This window comes from Balaenoptera borealis (assembly GCF_965194805.1).
Source record: "Balaenoptera borealis genome assembly, chromosome: 19".
Lineage (NCBI taxonomy): Eukaryota > Metazoa > Chordata > Mammalia > Artiodactyla > Balaenopteridae > Balaenoptera > Balaenoptera borealis.
In genome coordinates, this window is record NC_138878.1 from 17718741 (window position 1) to 17741759 (window position 23019).

The 23019-nt window shown below is 56.4% G+C and overlaps 1 protein-coding gene across 2 annotated transcripts; it reads left to right on the forward strand.

The window, feature by feature from the left end:
- Positions 1-57: 57 nt before the first annotated feature.
- Positions 58-23007, forward strand: SLC12A4 (solute carrier family 12 member 4). Of its 2 annotated transcripts, XM_082369799.1 has the most exons (25): positions 58-246; positions 1926-1971; positions 5907-6001; positions 7386-7517; positions 11147-11293; positions 11379-11433; positions 13074-13204; positions 14942-15183; positions 15340-15554; positions 16111-16275; positions 16353-16451; positions 16746-16803; positions 17146-17320; positions 17729-17847; positions 19316-19414; positions 19603-19722; positions 19922-20026; positions 20282-20450; positions 20753-20948; positions 21061-21230; positions 21318-21449; positions 21525-21632; positions 21809-21996; positions 22117-22250; positions 22434-23007. In XM_082369799.1, exons 1-25 carry the CDS (start codon positions 181-183, stop codon positions 22523-22525), a joined length of 3258 nt encoding a protein of 1085 aa, XP_082225925.1. In that variant the 5' UTR covers positions 58-180; the 3' UTR covers positions 22526-23007. The 2 variants fall into 2 exon arrangements, with proteins under 2 accessions (XP_082225925.1, XP_082225926.1); XM_082369800.1 differs by lacking the exon at positions 1926-1971 and having other exon boundaries at positions 117-246.
- The last annotated feature ends 12 nt before the right edge of the window (positions 23008-23019 follow it).

Below are 23019 nucleotides of genomic sequence, written 5' to 3' on the forward strand. Positions count from 1 at the left end.
CCCGCGGGGCGGGCGGAGGAAGTGAGCGCAGCGGGGAGGAATGTGAGCAGGCGGGGCGCGCCGGCCCAGGGCGGCAGGGACAGTCAGGCGGGCGGCAGGGGCGGCGGGCGCGGCGGGGCCGAGCGCGCAGGATGCCTCACTTCACCGTGGTGCCGGTGGACGGGCCGCGGCGCGGCGACTATGACAACCTCGAGGGTCTCAGTTGGGTGGACTACGGGGAGCGCGCCGATCGGGAGAACTCGGAGGGTGAGGACGCGCCTGGAGGGGTCCTTGGCGGGAGCGGGGGCAGGGAAGCTGGCCACGCTGGGCCCGCTCTCACACCGACGCCGGCCGGTGCGCGCACACGTCGATGCGGGCCCAACTTTTCTTAGGCTGAGTCGCCACCGGCAGTCCCTTACTCCGCGCGCGCAGACTCAATTTTCCTGGGCCCCCGGCGCCCGCGGTTGCGGTCGGGCCTCCCTCCCCGCCCCAGCTCCTCCCTTGCGGGCCGCGGGCGGGGGCTGCAGACGTGGCCAGGCCTGCCGGGCCAGCCGAGCCGCCCGGGGCGCGGAGAGCGCTGAGCCTCCATCTCTGGCCCTTCCCGGCTGGGAGCAACGACCGCAGCCCGGACCCCAGACCCTTCACCTCCTACCTCCTGTGAACCACCCCTAACCTCTTCCCGTCTTGCCTACACTTTTGTGCGGCAGCATCTCTTTCCCTAAGACTACCCTCTCTCTCCTCCCCTCTCCTCTTCCCTCCCAGCACTCCCGGGCCCTGGAAAGAAGGCTGTGCCTGCCTGAGGGGGTCTGTGTGTAACTGCCTGTGAGTGCACTTGCGTGGATCCCAGCTTACATCTGTAGGTACAGTGGGCATCTGTGGAGCACTCACACGGGACCAGGCTTGTCTAGGCACTTGAAGTGAATTAACTCGTTTAATCCTCCTAATTTCCCCCATGGGACAGGTCATGTTACTCACGCTTAGGAAGAAATGAATTGAGGCATGGAGCCTTTATGTAACTTGCTCTAGGGGATTCAAATCGAGGGTTGGAGACTCCAGAGCCCTAACTCTTAACCTAGATGTTAAACTGGGCCTGAAGGTAAACCCCTCCTCCCCTCCTAGGTGCCTGCCCTTGACCCTTTCACCATCTCCTCCCCCAGGAGCCCCCCATGGGGCTGTCCTTGCAGGGCCCACTCTTGGAGTGTGAACACTGCCGAGAACATGTGTCTGTATGTGTAGCAGCATATGCATGTGTAATTGTGCTTGTGCAAGTGTATAGCTGTGGGGTACTGCAGAGTGAAGATGGGGTCAGGATAGCACTTCTTGTGGGCCACCATTTCCTGCAGGGTTATCGATGATGAGGATGGTGATGTGACTGATGACAAATGCTTAGTCTGTGACTGACCATGATGGAGATATGCAGGGAACATGTGTGTTGGCATGTATCAGGTGATGTGATCTTGATCTGACTCTGTGATGGTGACATGACTGAGGTGATCCATGCCTGACGTGGGTGATGGCTATATGTGTGTCACCCGACTGCTGTGTGAGGAGATGGCACAGGACAGTGGCATAGGCTGCTGGACATCATGGTCATTTAACAGGCTTGACAGCTGTGTGGGTACACACACCTCAACCCCTGCCCCATGCCGGCACCTGCCCCTAGCCTTGTTCCAGTGGCCAGAGCAGGAGCCAGCATCCACCCCTGCTCCTCTGTTAGCCCTTGGAGGCTCGCTCTCCCCAGAGGCTGGGCTGGGCTGGGCTGCATCCCTAAGATCAGCCTGGACCAGTGGGTAGGCAGAGTGGAGCCCTGCCTCTGGCCCCGCCTTGGCCTCTCACAGGGTGACTATAGGGAGCTGGAGCCACATTGGCTGAGTCCGGCCAGGTCCCTCCAGGCTGGGCCAGCTCCTCCCACTATCCCGCTTCTTCCTCCTCTTCCTCCCTTTCAGCCAGATCTTGACTGCGTCTGCCGTATGGGGGACACTCTGCACCCTGGTGAGTGGTTATGATCCTTCTCGGTGGGGGACCCCCCAGCTTGGTGTCTGAATCTCTCAAGGCCCATACCTCTGCTCCAAAGGTCTAGATGGGCCTGTTCATCCAGCTCACCGTGGCCTGTGGGCAGGGGGTGAAGAGGCTCTAGAGGGGTGCCCCTGGCAGATACCTGTGAGCAGAGGGATCAGGAGTGTCACCTGGGTCCCTGCTTGCAGCTGGTACACTCACAGCTGCCGGCAGGAACACGCATATATGTGTACCTCACAGGCAGTGCCCAGGCCCAGCCTTCATGCTGTGGTTCGCCAGGGGTCTCAGGTGGTATCTGAGCGGCTTTGGCCTGGCAGGCATGCCCAGACCTGCCCTGGAATTTTTGGAATAGCTGAGGGCAGTACAGGTATCCAGGCACTGCTGAGACACCAACCCCCCCACCCACCCAGTTCCCACAATCCCATGGGAGCTGTCTTTAAATGAGGTTTTGGGGAACTCCACGGAATCCCTGCTGGGTGTCTGGCACCAGATTGTCCCTTTTCTGATGCATCTGGGCAGTTGGAAGAGTACGTGTTACTAGCTCTACTTCATAGAAAAGGAAACCAAGGCAACACAGAGAGGGTAGGCAGGTTGCCCTGGGTCACACAGTGGGAGGTTCAGGAATCCAAGCTAGTCTGCTGGCCACTGAGCACCAAGAGCCTTGGGTATGCGCACCCTGGCCAAATTGCAAACCCCAGACACTCTTCTCTAGTTAAAGGCTTGTACTGCACCCTGGGGTGCCTCCTGGGATGGGTGGAGGTCCAAAATAGGAGTAGAACCTACAACTCAGCTCCCACGTGGCTCTGGTGGATCCTGGGACCCAAGTTTGGCCCTCTCACTGAGTGACCTTGCCTCTGAATCTCTCTGAGCTTTACATTCCTTGTTACTAAAAGGGGGTAAATGATATCTACTGGAGTGTTGCTGTGAGGACTAGAGGTAACCCTTGCAAGGGCTCTGAGCTGCCCTGGACTCATGGCTGAGGGACAAGGATCAGCTGGGTCTTAGAGGACCATCCACAGGCATTTTGGGGGAACTGCTGTGTGCTCAGCTCTGTGTTTTCTGGGTACTAGTGCAGTCCTCAGAGAGATGAGGTAACAATGGTGGGGCAGGCTGCAGTGCAGGAGTTTAGAATAATTTATACTTTACTTTCAACCTACTTCCACAAAAGGATCAGAAGAGATATGCAACAGAAATGCCTCCCCAAGGGACTGTTACTGTCAGATCAAAACCATGCAGAGGAAAGAGGCAAGGACTCTGAGACGAGGTAGATGGTGACTGCATCTAAAAAATAAATTTAGCTTAGAGGTTCCTGGCAGCCAAGGTAGAAAGGGGAATAAGATGAGCTCTTATAGTTGCCTTTTTTTGACAAAATGAAGCCTCTGACTTATTCAGGAGAGATATTTTTTTGTCACAAAAATCCAAGAGTGCTTTTCAGAGGCTTCTCACTGAAGGGCTGTCAGTGTAATGGGCAGTGTTACTGGGTTTTCAGATTTTTGTTGTGGCTCCTTATCCTGATCCTGAACAAACATCAAGGGCACAGCAAATGTCACAGGGTGTCTGAGGAGCTACGTGACCCCACGAGGCTTTTTTTTTTTTTTTAATTATTTATTTATTTTTGGCTGCGTTGGGTCTTCGTTGCTGCGCGTGGGCTTTCTCTAGTTGTGGTGAATGGGGGCTACTCTTTGTTGCAGTGAGTGGGCTTCTCATTGCGGTGGCTTCTCTTGTTGCGGAGCATGGGCTCTAGGCACGTGGGTTTCAGTAGTTGTGGCACGCAGGCTCAGTAGTTGTGGCACATTGGCTTAGTTGCTCCATGGCATGTGGAATCTTCCTGGACCAGGGCTCTAACCCATGTCCCCTGCACTGACAGGCAGATTCTTAACCACTGCGCCACCAGGAAAGTCCCCCCATGAGGCTTTAACATGGTTCTGTAGGTTGGCCTGAACTCCCACTACCTTTGTCCACTGTGCCGTTGGCATTGGCCTACATACAGACATGTAGCTTCTGGGACTGAGCTGCTTGGCTTACTTAGCTAGTCCAGGTTCCTAGATGAGGCGATGTACCACTTTTACATACTGTGGGAGGGAACAGCTGATTTTGCCCCAGAAATTGTCATCAGCATGCTTTCCCTGTCAGTCTCTTTGGACAGTAAAGAATCCACAGTGCAGCACCTGCTGAGTGATTGTTGGCTCAGAGAAGGCAAGTTAAGTCTCATACTGATGGCAAGAGGATGTATCAGATCGAGGAGGATGTATCATCGTTCAGTATTCTTAGCTGCAAACAAGAGAAATGGATTGTGGGCTATTTGACCAGAAAAGGTTGGCAGGTAGCTCTCACAAAACCAGGCATGGCTGGAATACCCCGCTAGGCTGGGTCAGTGAAGACACTTCTGTTGCCGCCTCCATCACTGGACACCAGGCCAGCACTGCTGCCACAGTCATGGCCATCCAACACCAGTGTGGCTTCTTTGAACCAAGATGTCATCTTTCCATTTGCTGTGAAGCCTCCAGCCACTGCCACTGCAGCTGTCAGACTGTCTGAAGGGGGTTTTACTGTTAGCGACTGGAAAAGGAGTACTTGGTGTCTTCTGCCTGCTTGATGAAAAGCTGGGAATGTCACCCACTGAGACTCACAGTGGACAAAGTTTGGAAAACAGGGAAGAGTGTGAATGCCGGTGGCCAGAAAATGCAGGCGAGCTTTGAGAGTTGAGGCAGGCAGATAAAAAAAAGGTGCATCTGGCTCCTTTCTGTGAGGTTTTCTTGGTGCTGAGGCACTGCCTCACCAGCCTGGGGGGTAGGTGGACGCTGGGATTGGCCACATGCCTAGTCTGGAGCAAGCAGCCACGATCTGGGGACAGGGAGGTAGGTCAACAAGAGGGTCCTGCCCACAGTCCTGCTTAGTCCCACACCCACCTGGTCAGGCTTCTGTAGGGCTTTCCCAGATGACCCTAGACAGCTTCAAGCACCCACTTCCGCTCTCTGGCCAGTCTGCTGCTTGCCTCTCCTCCCGGCATGCCTCAGGTGGCCCTCAAGGACACCGCTGCGCAGTGCATGGTGGGGTGGCTAGGAGGTGGCTGGCTGGCCATGGCGGCAGAAGGAGCCCTGTGTGGCTTCATCTGTCTGGAGGGCAGCACCTGGGGGGAGCCCTGAAGACACTGAGCCCTGGGCATCCGGCACACTGGATATTCCCGAAGGGCTGGAAAGTGGGAGTGTGTGTCTCAGGGGTGGTCTGAAGGTGGGCCATGACTGGGCCACGCCCTCCTGCAGCTGACTCTGCCCCTTGGTGTTAACACGTGCTGTCTGGGCCCTTCACACCTGTGCCCTCTGCTAGATGAGTGTACATGCTGTTTTTTTTTCTTTTTTCTTTTTTTAATTTATTTTATTTTTGGCTGAGTTGGGTCTTCATTGCCGCGCGTGGGTTTTTCTCTAGTTGAGGCGGGCAGGGGCTACTCTTCGCTGCGGTGCGCGGTCTTCTCATTGCAGTAGCTTCTCTTGTTGCGAAGCACAGGCTCTAGGCACACGGGCTTCAGTAGTTGTGGCACGCAGGCTCAGTAGTTGTGGCGCACGGGCTCTAGAGCGCAGGCTCAGTAGCTGTGGCACACGGGCCTAGTTGCTCCGCGGCCTGTGGGATCTTCCCGGACCAGGGCTTGAACCCGTGTCCCCTGCGTTGGCAGGCGGATTCTTAACCACTGCACCACCAGGGAAGCCCTGCGTGCTGGGTTTTGATCATTGGCCACTGCCAATTCTGGCCCTTTCAAGGAGGCTGGCAGGGTATGATGGGGAAACAGGCCCAGCATGGTAACACTGGCCCACAGAGTGCTCCACAGAGGTGACGGCACGCCTGCTGGGGAGGAGTGCATGCTGGGGGTTCAGTAGGCAGCCCCTGACTGGGATTCTGTTCCTCTCTCTCCACAGGACATGGCAACCACAAAGAGAGCAGCCCTTTTCTTTGTCCCATGGAAGCTTCCAGAGGAAGTGACTACCATGACAGGAACCTGGCACTGTTTGAGGTAGCTGAGGAGCCATTCTGGGCCACAGGTGTGGCAAGGAGGTGGGCGGGCAGGGACCTGTCAGGACCCAAGCTTTAGCTAAGCAGATAGGCTGGATGTTGTGCCTCCTTATGTCTCGGCTTCTCCTCCAGTCTCCCCTTGTCTGTCTCGCTCCCTTGGCAGCCAGGCTGTGGTTCCCTCGGCCCTTTGAACTGAAACTGCTTTCCCAGAGGCCACTGTACCCCATTACCACCTCCAGGGGTGTTCACCTTTGACTTCCATGCAGCCCCTCAGCAAGGTCACCACCTCTCAGTATTTCTTACCTCAGGATTTCCTTTGTCCCCTTCACTTCTAGGACTTCTCATAGTCCATGATTCTTCCCTCTCCTGTGAACTCTTCCCTGGCCTTCCTGGTTGACTCCTCCAACGCTGTCCCCATCAAGTTTACTGAGCCCTGGTCCTTCTCACCAGATCTGCCCCCTCTAGCCATATCTGCAGCCTCAGTGGACGTCTCTTTGGAAACATTCCCAATTTTGTGCCTTTGAACTTGAATTTTTTCATTTTCAGACTCAAGCTCAGAAGTTGTATCTGGATTGAAGTCATGGTTTAGGCCCCTAAATTCTGACCCACACATTCAGCTGCCCCATGGAAGTCTCATAGGCTCTTCAATCTCCATATACCTGCAAAGACCTGCATCTTCACTTCTTACTCCAAACCAGTTTCTCCTTGTGTGTAGGGTCAGAAGGGAGCTGATAGACAGGGAAAGACTAAATGTGGGCCACAGGCAGGCGGAGGCACAGTGCTGGGGAAGCTGTGCTAGGTGCTGCGTGGGAGCTGGAGCCCTGGGAGGCCTCTTGACCTGGCCCCACCTGCAGATGGGCTAGGGGTCCAGGATCCCACCTTGGGGATTGAGGGGGGTTACTCACGGGGTGTGAGGCCTGGTGGAGAAGGCCATCCAGAACAATCAGGGTTTGGGCAGATAAGAGAGACTTCACTTGTCCCACACCTCTTTTGACTTCCTTGGTTCCCTGGGGTGACTAGGGTGGCTTTTTTGTTGAGGGCAGATATGAGTCCCAGAGGCCTACTCACAGCTGGGAGGTGGCCAGGCCGAACAGGCAGACTGAAGCCTGCCATTCGCCTGTCTGCCAGCCGTGCCCTGTCCTGCCCTTTCCCCCCAAGGCAGGTAGTTTTGCAAATGGGCTGGTAGTGATTGTAGCCAAGGTGGGACAGAGAGAAGTGAGTGCTGGGGTGTGGCACCCACACCTGCCCAGTGGGCTGGCTTGGGCTTCCCCAGGCAAGAGCCCAGGCCTGCCTCAGGGCTTGGCAAGGGGCCAGAGGCCAGGCTGCTGGCTACACACAGGTAGCCTGGTGCCAGTTGCCAGATTGCCCTGTGGCTCTGTTTACAGGAAGAGCTGGACATCCGCCCAAAGGTATCATCTCTTCTGGGCAAGCTCGTCAGCTACACCAACCTCACACAGGGCGCCAAGGAGCATGAGGAGGCTGAGAGTGGAGAGGGCACCCGCCGGAGAGCAGCCAAGGTGAGCTGGTCAGGGGCAGCAGAGAGGCCACTCCTAGGAAGACAGATTCAACGCCATGGAGTTGGCAGTTTCCCCACATAGTTATGAGAATCCTGGGGGAAGTAGGTGCCAGGTTTGGTGAGCATGGAGGATGGGCACTGAGTGCTTTGGGCTCAAGGAGGCTTCAAGGGGTGGGCCAAGGAGGTGGCCGTCAGGGCATAGGATCAGGGAGGCCCTCAAAAATAACAGTGGAACGTGACATTACTTAGGCCTCTCTGTGTGTGAGGCATCATTCTAAGCAGTGGGCTTGGGTTCTTGTGTGTCATCTTCACAACAGAGCTGTGAGACAGGTGCTATTATCATCCCCATTTTACAGATGAGGAAGCTTGAGTGTTGGGGTATTAAGTAACTTGCCTAAGGTGACTAAGCTAAACAAGGTCAATGCATAATGCTGGGAGACTTGTGGGCTTACTGTGAGGTATGTGACTATGTAGAATGCCAGATCACTGGCATCCCATCAGGATGGATAAGGATATTACCTTTGGATCCAGGAACCTGGTTGTCCCTCTGGGCTATGTGACCTAGAGCAGTTGACTAAACCCTTCTGCTTCTCACTGTGTTGGCTCCACTGGCAGACCCCTCCGACAGCCCCTGGGTTCCTTGAGCGCCAGGGTTGGGGGTGATAGGAGCATGCCTCTTGGGGCTTCCCTATCCCTCTCCTGGTCCCATCCCTAGTCGCTATCCAGGCCTCTGGCCCTCCAGCCGTCCTCTCTTCGGGATGACTTTGCACATCTTTGCTCAGCTCCCCTGTGTGACAGGGCTCAGTTTAACTGAATGCTGGGTATTTTTCCCCCCTCCGTTTTCAGTTTGGAGGCAAAGAACGTTCCCTCCGTGTCTACTGACTCCCTGAGGTTTGGGAAGAAGCTGTGATTTGGAAGGAGCTTGAGTCTGGCACTAGCTGTAGTATTCTTGCTGGAGGTCAGCACAGTCAGGAGGAGCTCTTGGTTGAAATAAGGCAGATCCCCAACCTCAGACCTGCCCATGAGATTTGGACCTTACTGAGGTGGGCCAAGGCGAGAGGCTGATATGCACCCCTCACTTCTGGGAGGCAAACTAGCCCACGCTTGAGAGAGGGCAGCTGAGATCTTGAGGTCACACAGACATGACCCCCACCCTATCCTGCTGGTTGTGATTTTGCTGATATTTTCTGAACTGCAGATAGCAGAGAACCCTGACTATCTGTGGCTGTCTGTGTTTAGCCCTGCAGTGGGTGGTGGGATCCTTGGGTAAAAGCCTCCTCCCTGTCCCTTCAGACCAAGCCCAGGAAGCTCGTGGCTGGGAGTAAAAAGGTCCCTAAGAAAGGCTCGTGTACATCTCAACAAGGTGTCAGAAGAAATTCTGAGTTGGTGAAGGGCCATGGTCCCTTGGCCTTATGAGGAGCTTGTGAGGATGCTGGGGTCCAGCCTCAGCTTACCTGCCAGCTCACCTGGCCCTAGGTTAAAGATGTGAGAGGATGGCTGAGTGTCCCAGCGCCAGTGGCTTTTTCATGGAGAAAGCAGGAGCCTGGTCAAGTCCACAGAGAGTCAGTAGGAAGCTAGGGAGCTGGGGCCGCTGAGCTGTGGCCCTCACCCAGGCAGGTCTGAGCAGGGGCCTCAGAAAAGGAAAGCTTAAAGCCGGAAGGGCGGTCCTCCAACCATACCACACCAAGACCCAAGGCAGCCTCTCCGTGGCAGCCGCTCCGCCTGTGGCCTGGTGACCTTCTGAGGCTGCCAGAGGTTATTTGGAGATGCAGAAAGCATTTCCGGCCCTGCCCTTTCCCACACTCCCCTTTTCCCAGAGTGACTCAGCCTCAAATGGGGGGCTGGGAGCTGCTACTATCCAGCGGGTGGTCCAGGGCCTCTGAGAAGGGCTCAGACAGAGCCCAGATGAGGTGTATCCGTCACCTACACTGTTCAGGACAGTTTGAGGGACCATTTGTTTTTACTCGGGCCCTTCTAGGCCCTTCTGTGGTCCTTAAGGCTGAACACAGATCCTGCCCCAGGCCTGGACCCTTGAGAAGAGTTCCTGTGGCCAGAGTTCTTTCTCCCACCCCAGCTCCAGGGCAGCAGGCTTTGCTGGGGTTCTGGTGGAAGCTCTCAGGGCCCCACTACTCTGGGCTGCTCTCATGTGAGGCTCAGTTCTTCAAGAAGGCACCAGCCCATGGGACTCCCCTGGTGGTCTAGTGGTTAAGACTCTGCGCTCCCAATGCAGGGGGCCAGGGTTCGATCCCTGGCCAGGGGACTAGATCCTGCATCCCGCAATTAAGAGCCCACATGCCGCAACTAAGACCCAGCGCAGCCAAATAAATAAATATTAAAAAAAAAAAAAAAAGGAAGGCACCATGCCTAATTCTGTGCTTCAGCGTCTGCCCTGGCCTCTTGTTTGGCCCCTACTCTACCCTTAGGTAGCTGAGAAATCCTGCCTGGATATGCCCGTTAGACCTTCCCTACCTGCCCTCCAGCCTGAGTCTCTATTCTCTATGCAGGATTTTCCCAACCGGTTATCCCAGAGGCCTTCTAAGGCATCGTTCACTGGGCTCAGGAGCACCTTTTGAGTACCAGCAGGGCCTGCTGATGATAGAACAGTGAACAAGCCAAGTCTACCCAGTATGGTCATTCAAGTGAACAGTTACCATGACCACTATGAGGGAAGGGTATATCAGATGCTGAGGGGATGCAAGAGGAAGTACCAACTCCAGCTAAGGCAACCTGGGGGAACTTCCTGGAAGAGGAAACAGTTAAGTCTCCTGAAGGTTTAACTGAAGAGGAATTTGCCAGGCAGTGAGGCAGGGGTAACCCTCCCAGGCAGAGCCCAGCACATGCCCTGGTTCAGAGGCTCTGAGGGACTGATGTTTTCAGGGGCTGAGGCTGACAGAGAGGATGGGGCAGGCCTGGTAGCCCAAGCCAAGGAGCCTGGCCCACACTATGCATTACAGTATAGACAATGCAGAGGGGTTTTAGTAGGGATGATGAGATTGGACTTGGTTTTCAGAGACCTGCTCTGGCAGCAGAGCGGGCTGGAGTGTGGAGAGGTTGACAGGCACAAGAAGGCACCATCCAGGTGCCCCAGATGTAGTGCCCCAAGTTCAAGGGACTAAGGCTGAGGCAAGGAAGGCTGATCTCAGGGCAGCTTGAGAGGCAGACTGGGCAGGACTCAGTGTCCACTGGACTGAACTGGGGGGTTGGAGAGAGGGAGGGTCAGGAACAACTTCTTAGACTCTGGCTTGGGTGACATGGGGCATGCTGGGTGGGAAGGTGGAGATCTGACACAGACCTCACTTTCCAGAAGTATAAAAGAAGAGAGGAAGGGAAGGGGGCAGTACCATGAGGGGGAGGTGAGGCTCAAAAGCTCACACATGGGGTTTTGAAAAGAATCAGGTTTTATACCTTCCCAGTCCCAAACTGTTTCTTCATGTATGAAAGTCAACACAGACATCCTCTCACCTTACCCCCTGCACTCCCCAGGACTCCACTTGGAATATCCCTCTGCAACCTGTTCTCTGGTAGAACACCCTGGGGGCGGGGGACTGTCAAGTGACTAGGGGCTGGCCTTCCATGGAGCATCTGGGCCCCTCTGATGCTCTGTCTCCCCCTTCCCGTCCTGCTCCATAGGCACCCAGCATGGGCACCCTCATGGGGGTGTACCTGCCCTGCCTGCAGAATATCTTCGGGGTTATCCTCTTCCTGCGGCTGACCTGGATGGTGGGCACGGCCGGTGTGCTGCAGGCCCTCCTCATTGTGCTCATTTGCTGCTGCTGTGTGAGTATCCCAGCTGGGGCAGGGCCACGGCCACCCCCCAGAGCCCACCCAGCTGAGCTGCTCACCTAGGCCCTCCTTTCCACAGACCTTGCTGACGGCCATCTCCATGAGCGCCATTGCCACCAACGGCGTGGTTCCAGGTGGGTGAGCACCACTCAGGCCCGAGCGGGGGATGGGCCCAGAATCCACCTTGACATGCCCGGGAACACTCATTGCCCCCCAGGTGGGATCTTAGTCCTTGACTCCATGACAGTGCCACCACTTAGGAGCATCCTTGCTTGACAGAGTTTGAGATTGCTGTTGTTTTGTGTTTTGTTTGTTTGGGCTTTTTTTTTTTGGATAAAAGTAATTTTTTTAAAAGCGGGGGCTGGGGCTGATAAAGAAAGGTGACGGGTCATACCTGGTGGCCCAAGCCAAGGAGTCTGGGCCACCCTGTGGATTACAGGATAGACAATGCAGAGGGTTTTCAGCTGGGATGATGAGATTGGACTTGGTTTTCAGAGACTCCGTTTATTTACTTACTCAACCATGTATTTTTATCACTGTGGACTCCTGGATATTTATTTTATTCTTTGGCTCATAATCTTAGTACCATCATTATTTATTGTTTTGCTCGAACTGTTCCACTTTGGCTATTTGGCTATTCGGGTTGGCTTCTGTGTTTGAATCCTTTTCTATTTTTTTCAAATAACAGCTTTATTAACATTAGTATAAAAGTAATAGGGGAAAAAAGGCAATATATGTTTACCATAGAGGGTTTGAAAGTGCAAAAAATGTAGAAAAGAAAATGAAAAGTACCCATAATCCCACCATCCTAAGGTCATAACTGTTAGCCTTTTAATACATGGTCTTAGGGTCTTATAAAGTATTGAGATGTATTGTTTTCCCCAAACTGTGTGTGTGTGTGTGTCTGTGTGTTTCTCAAGTGCTGGAAACAGTTCATTTGTTTTTTTAAAACAGGATTGACATTACCTAATTTATGTGATTATTCTCCTACTCTTGGGTTCTACTTTTTCACTACTGTAAACATTATTGTCATAAACAGCCTTGCACACTGATCTTTGTTCACGCCCCTGGCAGTTTCCTTAGGAGAGGGTCCTAGAGGTGGGATTACAGCATGAAAGGGATTAGCCTTTTTAAAGCTTCTTGATCCCTGTTCCCAGATTTTTCACCAGAGAAGTTTCATCAGGAGCAGATTCAACCAGCAGCATGGGATTGTTCTTGTCCCCTGCACCCTCACTGGCCCTGGGGTCCAGTGTTGACTCAGTCTTTCCAGGGGTGTTAGACTCTGATGGAAGCACAGATTCAGGGCAGGAGGGTCAGCCGTGGACACTCACCCAGTGGCCGGCCCTAGGGGCAAAAAGCTAGACAGTTCCTGCCCTGGTCTGGAGGGTCAGACTAACAGACAATAGCCCTTAGGAGGGGTGAGGCGTGCTGAGATAGGACACACCCAACCAGGGGAGGCTGCGGGGACTGACCTAACTGCAGGCACTTGGGGGACAGTAGGCTGCTTAGGCTTTGCTGCGGACCTAGAGCTGCCCCAGCAGAGTATTCATGTCGCTGGCCCGTGCTGGGTGTTGGAGTCAAATGGAAATCAGGTCCAACCGCAGCCTGGCCACTTATTAACCACGCCGCCTTGGGCAAGTCTTCTAACCCTTCTGCTCGTTCGTAAATGGGAAAAGCAGTCCCTGTCCCTCTGGATGGTTGTGAAGGGTTGTCATGGGAGTGGCCCCCTTGAAGAAGAACCAGCCTTGACCTATGTATGCTTTTTCTGTTGTAGCTGGGGGCTCCTATTTCATGATCTCCCGCTCGCTGGGACCAGAATTTGGAGGGGCTGTTGGCCTGTGCTTCTACCTGGGAACAACATTTGCAGCGGCTATGTACATCCTGGGGGCCATTGAGATCCTGCTGGTGAGTCCAGCTAAGCCCTGGCCAACTCTGGTCTTGTCCAAACAGTCCATTTCCCATAGGCCCAGGCGGCTCATGCTCCCTTCACCTCTGGTCAGGGTCTAGGGCTTATAATGAGGGAGGCCTCTTCGAGGGAGAAAGATCTTTGTTCAAGCCAGTCTCCCCTTCAGCCCTTTCCCAGTTTGGGCCAGGCAAGGAAGGGGCCTGGCTGTCTTCACCTTGACCCTGGATGTTCCATCCACTTGGGCAACATTTCAACCATGGCAGGTGGTCTGTGAACTACTGCATTTAACTCAATGACAGATCTTGGTGGTGATGCAGAGCCTGCCTCCCAGGCTCATGTGGGCTCTGGCCAGCTCTGTCTCCCCCAGGGCTCTGTGCTAATAAAGCCCTTCAGATCCATCTTATCCTCATCCCTAAATCAGGGTGAACAGCCACAGGACCCTGACCCTGTTTGGAGGTCAGTGCCCCCTCTGTGGGCCTCATGTGTGCTCTGACTCAGTTTCCCGCTTCCCACTGAACTGCCCTTGTGGTGGGAGAAGAGGGGGAGGAGCAGTGGGGAGCACAGGGTAAAAAGTGCCCACCCCTGGGCATAGAGGAACTGCCTGTCTATTCCCACCTCCAGGTCCCCTGTCTGTTGCGTGGAGACTGTTCCTGGATATTCTGGGGGTTTTGTTGTTTGTTTTTCTTTTTCTTTTTATAAATTTATTTATTTATTCATTTATTTAATTTTTGGCTGCATTGGGTCTTTGCTGCTGCACGCGGGTTTTCTCTAGTTGCTGAGAGCGGGGGCTACTCTTTGTAGCGGTGTGTGGGCTGCTCATTGTGGTGGCTTCTCTTGTTGCGGAGCTCAGGCTCTAGAGTGCAGGCTCAGTAGTTGTGGCGCACGGGCTTAGTTGCTCCACGGCATGTGGGATCTTCCCGGACCAGGGCTCAAACCCGTGTCCCCTGCATTGGCAGGCGGATTCTTAACCACTGCGCCACCACGGAAGCCAATAATGGCTTTATTAAGAGATAATTCACATACTGTACAATTCACTACCCATTTAAAGTATACAATTGGATGGTTTTTAGTATATTCATAAAGTTGTGCAACTATCACCACAGTCAATTTTCGAACATTTTCATCACCCCAAGAAGAAACCCCATGGTCATTAGTGATCACTCTCCATTCCCCCCAGCCCTAGGCACCCATTAATCTTCTTTCTGTCTTCAATAAGATATAATCAGGGACTTCCCTGGTGGTCTAGTGGTTAAGACTCCGTGCTCCCCATGCAGGGGGCCCGGGTTCGATCCCCGGTCAGGAACTAGATCCCGCATGCTGCAACTAAAAGATCCTGCATGCCGCAATGAAGATCCCGCACGCAGCAACAAAGATCCCACGTGCTGCACCTAAGACCCGGCGCAGCCAGATAGATAGATAGATAGATAAAGATTTAATCAGGTTTACCTATTCTGGACTTGTCATATAAATGGACTCATACGATATATGCTCTTTTGTGACTGGCTTTTTCTGAATACTCTTTTTTGTTTTTGTTTTTTTTTTGGCCGTGCAGCTTATAGGGCCTTAGTTCCCCAACCAGGGATTGAACCTGGGCCGTGGCAGTGAAAGCGCTGAGTCCTAACCATTGGACCACCAGGGAACTCCCCTCTAGATACTCTTAAAAAGAAAACCAAAATGTAGGGCTTGACTCTCCACATAGGAAGATTCAACCTCCTCTATCTGTCTTCTTGTTTCAGACCTACATTGCCCCACCAGCCGCCATTTTTTACCCAACAGGCACTCATGACATGTCGAGTGCCACTTTGAACAACATGAGGGTGTATGGGACCATTTTTCTGACCTTCATGACCCTGGTGGTGTTTGTTGGTGTCAAGTATGTGAACAAATTTGCCTCACTCTTCCTGGCCTGTGTGATCATCTCCATCCTCTCCATCTATGCTGGGGGCATCAAGTCTATTTTTGACCCTCCCGTGTTTCCGTAAGTAACCTGGGAATACATCCAGGCATTGCACTGACATCCTTCCCACGTGGATGGCCTTTGATGCCTTGAGTTGTAGAGGCTGCAGGGTGGGAGCAGGTTGGGGTCTCCGGCTGAGCAGGTGCTGATGCTTCTGTCCCCCCACCACCCCCACAGAGTATGTATGCTGGGCAATAGGACCCTGTCCCGGGACCAGTTTGATGTCTGTGCCAAGACGGCCTTGGTGGACAACGAGACCGTGGCCACTCGGCTCTGGAGCCTCTTCTGCCACAGCCCCAACCTCACCGCAGACTCCTGCGACCCCTACTTTCTGCTCAACAATGTGACTGAGATCCCTGGCATCCCTGGTGCAGCTGCTGGCGTGCTCCAGGGTGCGTCCTCCCTCCTGTCCTGCTCCTGCCCCCCACACTGAGCAGGAGGTAGGGAATGAGCACGGAAGGACGGATTAGCACAGAGCCGTCCTTGTGTGGCCAGCTCAGGAATGGGAGGCAGTTCTGGCTGCCTTCCCAGCTCAGCCATGTCCTCTCAGCCTGGCTCCTGGCAGCTGGGTTTCGGGTGAACGGAGCCTGTTTGGCCAGTGTCCCAGGCCTGCAACAACCCCGAGAAAGTTCTGGCAGCCCATTTCTCCCCAGCCACCAGCCCCTGACCCTGCCTGTGATTGTTCTCACAGGAGCCATAAAGGGCCTCTGTCTAGGAGGCAGGCAGTGTCAGGTGATGGTGGCTCAGCCACCTTCGCCTTTCAGACTTCTAGCCAGACAGCTCCTTCTCTGTGGCCAGAGCAGCCCGGTGGCTGACACCATAGCCATTCGGCTGAAGTCACCCCCCTGAACCCCGAGAACCTCTTACATCTGCAGCCTCTGGCTGGGCTGCCCCAAACTTCCCTGGGAAGTAGGTGGGGCTGCAGTGGTGATGCTGCTGCCCCCACAGAAAACCTGTGGAGCGCCTACCTGGAGAAGGGTGAGGTCGTGGAGAAGCACGGGCTGCCCTCCACAGACGCCCTTGGCCTGAAGGAGAGCCTGCCCCTGTACGTGGTGGCCGACATCGCCACGTCCTTCACCGTGCTGGTCGGCATCTTCTTCCCCTCCGTAACGGGTGAGCCCTCTTGCCCACCCACCCTGCCCTGCCCCCACTCCCGGGGAGCCCCTGAGGGAGTTTCCTTGTTTTTGGAGGCATTATGGCTGGCTCAAACCGCTCCGGGGACCTCCGAGATGCTCAGAAGTCCATCCCAGTGGGGACCATTCTGGCCATTGTTACAACCTCCCTTGTGTGTATCCTTTCCCAGGCCTGGGGTGGGTGGGGAAGGGGGACAGGAGGCACTTGCCTGTGTATAAGTCACCAGCTGGCACGCGCAGACACACTCCCTATGCGTGCATGTGTTCCTCACCCCTCACACACACGCGCGCACACTCAAGGGGTGTGTACACAACATGAAACCTGCAGCTGCAGGTGTCCCAGCTGAGTCTGCCAGCTAAGGCTTGGGCGAGGGACCCTTGGGCGCTGTGCGGGGATGCACGGGGACGGCAGTGGCAGCGGAGGCCGAGCTTTCCTTGACGCAGCCACAGACTTCAGCAGCGTGGTTCTCTTTGGCGCCTGCATCGAGGGTGTGGTCCTCCGGGACAAGTGAGTGATCTGGGCCCCTCCCCGTGGCACTGGGCTCAACTTTTGCTGCCCTGACACAGGCCCCCCTTGCACACGTGGTTCCACACATGTCCTCAGGCTGCTGGTTGCCAGTGGTGGGTCAGGCCCCAGCAGAACTTTTGCTTCTGAGAGGAGGGTGACATCAGATCGGGGCTGGGCTAAGGGGAAAGGATAGGGGCTGGTGGCCTGGCCTCTGCTGAGGGGTCAGAGCTCTGTCCACCATAGCCATCCTTCCTGACCCCTGCCAACCCTCACTCTGGGCGACCCCACCCAGGGTTTGGGGGGCTCCTTGCATGGAGCATGGCCTGAGCCCGGCCCCTGCAGGTACGGCGATGGCGTCAGCAGGAACCTGGTGGTGGGCACGTTAGCCTGGCCTTCGCCCTGGGTCATCGTCATCGGTTCCTTCTTCTCAACCTGCGGCGCCGGCCTACAGAGCCTCACTGGGGCACCACGCCTGTTGCAGGCCATCGCCAAGGACAACATCATCCCCTTCCTCCGGGTGAGCCTTCTGCACTCCCCCACCGCCTGGGTGCTCCTGGCCCCTCACACTGGCGGGGGGAGAGAGGTAGGAGGTAAGTATGGGTGCGTTTTATCCTGCTGGGGGCCAGGGCCATGCAGCTGTCCATGGAGAGTTGCTGAGAGCTGCCCTGGCCCTGGCCCTGGCCCTGCCCTGCTGTTGGTAGAGCTGCTTGGGCCCAGAATCCTCAAGGCCTCTCTGTGGCTCATCCACAGCAGAGAGGCCTGAGGAAGTGGAGGGCAGAGGAACTTGTACCTATCAGGATAGGCATGGGTGTGACCTGAGCCCCAGAGGGACTTCATGATGAAGGCCAGGCTGTGACTTGTGGCCTTAGGTGTGGAATGGGGGCAATGGAACCAACTTCTTCACTTCTGACCCTGGTGCTTGCAGGTTTTTGGCCATGGCAAAGCAAATGGCGAACCAACATGGGCACTCCTCCTGACGGCACTCATCGCTGAGCTGGGCATCCTCATCGCCTCCCTTGACATGGTGGCCCCCATTCTATCCATGTGAGCTGGGGGCCAGGGCAGGGCTGGGGGATGGTCTTGGGAAAGGCTCCTTGCACTCTCAACACCCCTCAGCCGGGGGCCCCGCCCAACAGCTCTGTGACCCTGTCTGGTGTTGAGGGCGCAGTAAGGAGATGTGTCAGGCTGTATCGGGGGATGTTTGCCTGGCAGAGCTCAGCCACTTCTGCCTTCTGGAGCGAGCCTGGCACTTACTCAGAAATTTTAAAGAGACCAGTAGGTCCCATGTGCCTCTGTGGGAGACCCCCAGAGCAGCGTCAGGGCAAGCACTGGTCTCTAGCACCTTGATGAGGCCACCACTACCCCATCCATCTGTTTTCAAAGTTGTTTGCTTTTGAAGTTCTGGAATGCTGGGCATCTGAATCTGCCAGTGCCCTGCAGGAGGTGGTGAGCACGCGGCAATTTCCAGGGGTCCTGGCGGCAGGGCTCGTGTCCTTGCTGTGTTCACCTCTGCCAGGGTTGGGGCCCACTCCACCTCTCCTCACACATCTTGCTCCACTGCCGGTGCTCCTTTTGCTTGTTCAGTTATGACTGAGCCAGCCTTCACTGCCCCACTCAGCCTGAGACTGAGAGTGACCCCCTTCCCCCCGAAGTAGCCGCCCCCCAGCCCCAGCCAGGCCTGCTGGAGTCAGTGCTCTGTTGTTCCCCCCAGCACACCTCCGCCCATTACTGCCCAGCTCCACCCACACGTCAGCGCACACCTGAAACTGTTCTTGCCACAGTTGTCTCTGGTGGTGGCCCCTTACTGCCCAAGCCAGAGGATGTATCTCAGCCTTTATCACGTGGCTCCTCCTGGCAGCCCTAATGGGACACCTCGTGGGAGTCCCTGCCCCCTGGCACGCCCTCTTTCGTAAGCCCTGCTGCCTTCTTGTCTGTCCTTCCTCTCGTACCAGCTGAGGGTGGAGGTTGGCGTCCCCTCCACTCAGCCCTCTGCCCCTCGGCTCTCATTCCTGGAGGGCTCATGCGGTAGGCCTCCCCCGTCCCAGTCTCCCACACCCACCGCAGTGTCCCTCAAGTGTCTCTAATTCAGTGATTCAAAATGGCCCTTGTTGTCTTCCCCGACCCACTCTCCCCACATTCATGACAGCCCCTCATCCAACTGGTCACCCAGGCCAGAGGCCTGACTGTTGTCTAGCCGTCTCCAGACGCTGAGCCCTCCTTGACACCATCCTCTCCCACAGCTGTTCCCCCTGCCTTCAGCCCCCTCCCCTCCTCTGCCTGCGAACACTTGCCCATCCTCTAAGACCTGGTTCTGCAGACACTGCTGCAGTGTCCCATCTGCATCGGGCTGTGGGACTGGGCGTGGTGAGGCTGAGAGACCTGCCTGAGCCCGTGTAGGGCAAGGCCATGACATGTCCTGGTTCCTCATCCAGGCCCAGCCTGGAAGGGCAGGGACATCAGGTACCTGGCTGCCAAGGAGGCCGCTCTGTACCAGCCACTCCCTGTGCTGCAGGTTCTTCCTGATGTGTTACCTGTTTGTGAACCTGGCCTGTGCTGTGCAGACGCTCCTGAGGACCCCCAACTGGCGGCCTCGGTTCAAGTACTATCACTGGTAAGTGCCAGCTGGGCCCCTGAGCCAGGTCCTCTGACACAAGAGCTATTGGGGAAGCCAGGAGCCCCATTCTGGATGGAGTCTGAATTTTCTGGGCAGCAGTTGCTGTTGGTGAGAGATTGGGGGTCTGGGCCTGGGGCCCTCTTGGTCTCTCCCTGATTCTGGCCCTTTCCCACTCTCTGGCCCAGGGCGCTGTCCTTTCTGGGCATGAGCCTCTGCCTGGCTCTTATGTTTGTCTCCTCCTGGTACTATGCCCTGGTCGCCATGCTCATTGCCGGCATGATCTACAAGTACATTGAGTACCAAGGGTGAGTGAGGGCTGCCGCCTGCTCGGGACCATTGGGCCACTCTTTGTTGGGTTGCGGGGAGCTGAGCCATCCTTTGTTAGCCACCGTGGTGCTGGGGCTGGGGGACTGTGACCCGGGCCTGGCCCCTTCATCTCACCTGCACACGGACACAACCCCTGGGTGGGACCAGGGGCTCACCAGCTTGTGGGGGCCTCTGCAGGGCTGAGAAGGAGTGGGGCGACGGGATCCGAGGCCTGTCCCTGAGTGCTGCCCGCTATGCACTGTTGCGGCTAGAGGAGGGACCTCCTCACACCAAGAACTGGCGGTGAGTCACGCCCGGCCTGGCAGGGCCCAGTCCGGGTTCTCAGGGGGCACTGTGAGGGTGGGAGAGTCAAGAGGTGCTGGCTCCCCCTCCCTAGCCCGTGTTCCCTATCCTGAGTTGCCAGGGGCACCATCCTGCTTATTTGGCCCTTGGATCACTGCTACCTGTAGGGGCCTGTGAGCCAAGAGGGGAAGGAGCTGGGCTCCCTGGAAACCTCTGGCCCTGGTCTCAGGCTCCCTCTCCATTTGGCCACCACAGGCCTCAGCTGCTGGTTCTGCTGAAGCTAGATGAGGACCTTCATGTGAAGTACCCACGGCTCCTCACTTTCGCCTCCCAGCTTAAGGCCGGCAAGGGCCTGACCATTGTTGGTTCTGTCATCCAGGGCAGCTTCTTGGAGAGCTATGGCGAGGCCCAGGCCGCTGAGCAGGTGCCTGCTGTAAGGGGGCGGTGCTGGGAGGACACTGAGCTGGACTAGAGATGTCCGGGCTGCAGCTGGTGCACGGGGGAGGGGACCAGTGCTGGCCAGCCAGGTGGACAGCACTGCTGCCAGCTGAGAGCTGGAGCAAGGGGGTTATAACTGTCCCATCTTGAAAACATGGCCTCTGGGTGGGCAGCTTGCCCCCATCTCCTCCCCCACCCCCACCCTCTGCACCCTAGGGGCCTTGGTGGGGAGCCCAGCAGAGGGGGCGCTGATGGCCTTGATTTCTGACCCTGCTATGTTCCCCACAGACAATCAAGAACATGATGGAGATTGAGAAGGTGAAGGGCTTCTGCCAGGTGGTGGTGGCCAGCAAGGTGCGTGAGGGGCTGGCCCACCTCATCCAGTCTTGCGGCCTGGGTGGCATGAGGCATAACTCCGTGGTGCTGGGCTGGCCCTACGGCTGGCGACAGAGTGAGGACCCACGTGCCTGGAAGACCTTTATTGGTGCGTGAGGGTCAGGGCCTGGGCTCGACCACATAGGACAGGGGCAGGGGTCAAGTGGGGACAGAGGCCAGAGGGTCACAGGCTGATGATCAGTAGTGCCCCTCCTCCCCAGACACCGTGCGCTGCACCACGGCTGCCCATCTGGCCCTGCTCGTGCCCAAGAACATCGCCTTCTACCCCAGCAACCACGAGCGCTACCTGGAGGGCCACATCGATGTGTGGTGGATTGTCCACGATGGTGGCATGCTCATGCTCTTGCCCTTCCTGTTACGCCAGCACAAGGTGGGCCAGGCGGTTGGTCCCCGGTGTGAGGGGCTGGGCCCTTGGAGGGGTGGGGTGTGATTGAACCACCACCTTCTGTTGCCACAGGTCTGGAGGAAGTGCCGGATGCGCATCTTCACGGTGGCCCAGATGGATGACAACAGCATCCAGATGAAGAAGGATCTGGCTGTCTTCCTGTACCACCTGCGCCTCGAGGCAGAGGTGGAAGTGGTGGAGATGGTAAGCCACCTGCCCGACATAGCCCTGGTACCCTGCCCCACGTAGCGCGGTCCTCACGGCTCACCCTCTCCCCAGCATAACAGCGACATCTCCGCATATACCTACGAGCGGACACTGATGATGGAGCAGCGCTCCCAGATGCTGCGGCAGATGAGGCTGACCAAGACTGAGCGGGAGCGAGAGGTCAGTGGCCTTCTCAGTCCAGGGCAGGGTCAGGCCTTGGGAGACGCCATCAGCTGGGAGCATCAGAATGATTCACCCCAGCCCCACCCATTTCCCTAAGGCTGGGTGATCATGCTGGGCCAGCCAGGCCCACCCTTTCCCATGGCACTGAGGCGACTTCCTCTGATTGTCCTCAGGCCCAGCTGGTCAAGGACCGGCACTCAGCCCTGCGGCTGGAGAGCCTGTACTCAGACGAGGAGGAAGAGTCTGCAGCTGGGACTGACAAGATCCAGATGACATGGACACGGGACAAATATATGGCAGCGGAGCCCTGGGACCCCAGCCATGCCCCCGACAACTTCCGGGAGCTGGTACATATTAAGCCGTGAGTGCAGCAGAAATGGACCCAGCCACATTAGGGTCTGGGGTTGGAGGTGGGATGGGGGCAGACAAGCCCTGTGGGTGGGCCAGGGGCGGGACCCATGATCAGCTGCATTATCTGCAGGGACCAATCCAATGTGCGGCGCATGCACACGGCTGTGAAGCTCAATGAAGTCATTGTCACACGCTCCCATGACGCCCGCCTGGTCCTACTGAACATGCCCGGCCCACCCAAGAACAGCGAGGGCGATGAGAACTGTATCCCTTTGTAAAGAGGCGGGCAGTGGGGAGGTGGACAGTGTGTGAGGTCAGGCCAGGAGCTCCTCTCCCTGGGTGCCCTAGGGGGTGCCAGGGCACCCAGCTCTGACCGACGGGCCAAACTTCCCTGGGTGCCCCTTGGTGCTTCCCTGGGTGCTGCCTCCTTGACCTGATGCCCTACAGACATGGAGTTCCTGGAGGTGCTGACTGAGGGCCTCGAACGGGTGCTGTTGGTCCGTGGTGGTGGCCGTGAAGTCATCACCATCTACTCCTGAGCCCAATACAGACTTGTGGCCTAGAGTGGAGGTGTCCAGGGTAACAAACAGCCCCCTCCCAGCACCCGCCCGCCAGCCCTGCTTTGCCCAGCCCTGCCCTGGACCCAGCTTTGCTAGGTCTCCTTGGAGACTGGGCCCAGACCTGGCAATGGAGGTGGATCCGAGGTCCTGCAAGACCCTGAGAGGTTTGGGGACTTCCTGTCCAGCACCCCAGGACGCCTGTCCTGACTCAGAAGACTGGTGGGGGCTGATGTGGGGTTTGAAGGCAGCTGGCCCAGGAGCGCTATTTATTGCATATTTATTGTTCGAATGTCACCATCAGAGAGGAGGGGAAGGGCGACCAGGGAGGGGTCTGGCCCAGCCGGCCTGCAGGAAGATCTGACTCAGGCTACTGTGGGCAGGGACTCCCACCAAGCCGAGCTGAATGGAACCAGCCAGCTGAAGCCTGACTTTTTTCAATAAAACATTGTGTACTTCTGGGCCTCCCGCTGCCC

Excerpts from the sequence above, each read along its gene's own strand:
- SLC12A4 (XM_082369800.1), top strand. The coding sequence starts at position 132 with ATGCCTCACTTCACCGTGGTGCCGGTGGACGGGCCGCGGCGCGGCGAC. Across the intron at positions 19,723-19,921 it reads AAGTACATTGAGTACCAAGG|GGCTGAGAAGGAGTGGGGCG; the intron begins GTGAGTGAGGGC and ends GGGCCTCTGCAG. Across the intron at positions 21,997-22,116 it reads GAGCTGGTACATATTAAGCC|GGACCAATCCAATGTGCGGC; the intron begins GTGAGTGCAGCA and ends CATTATCTGCAG.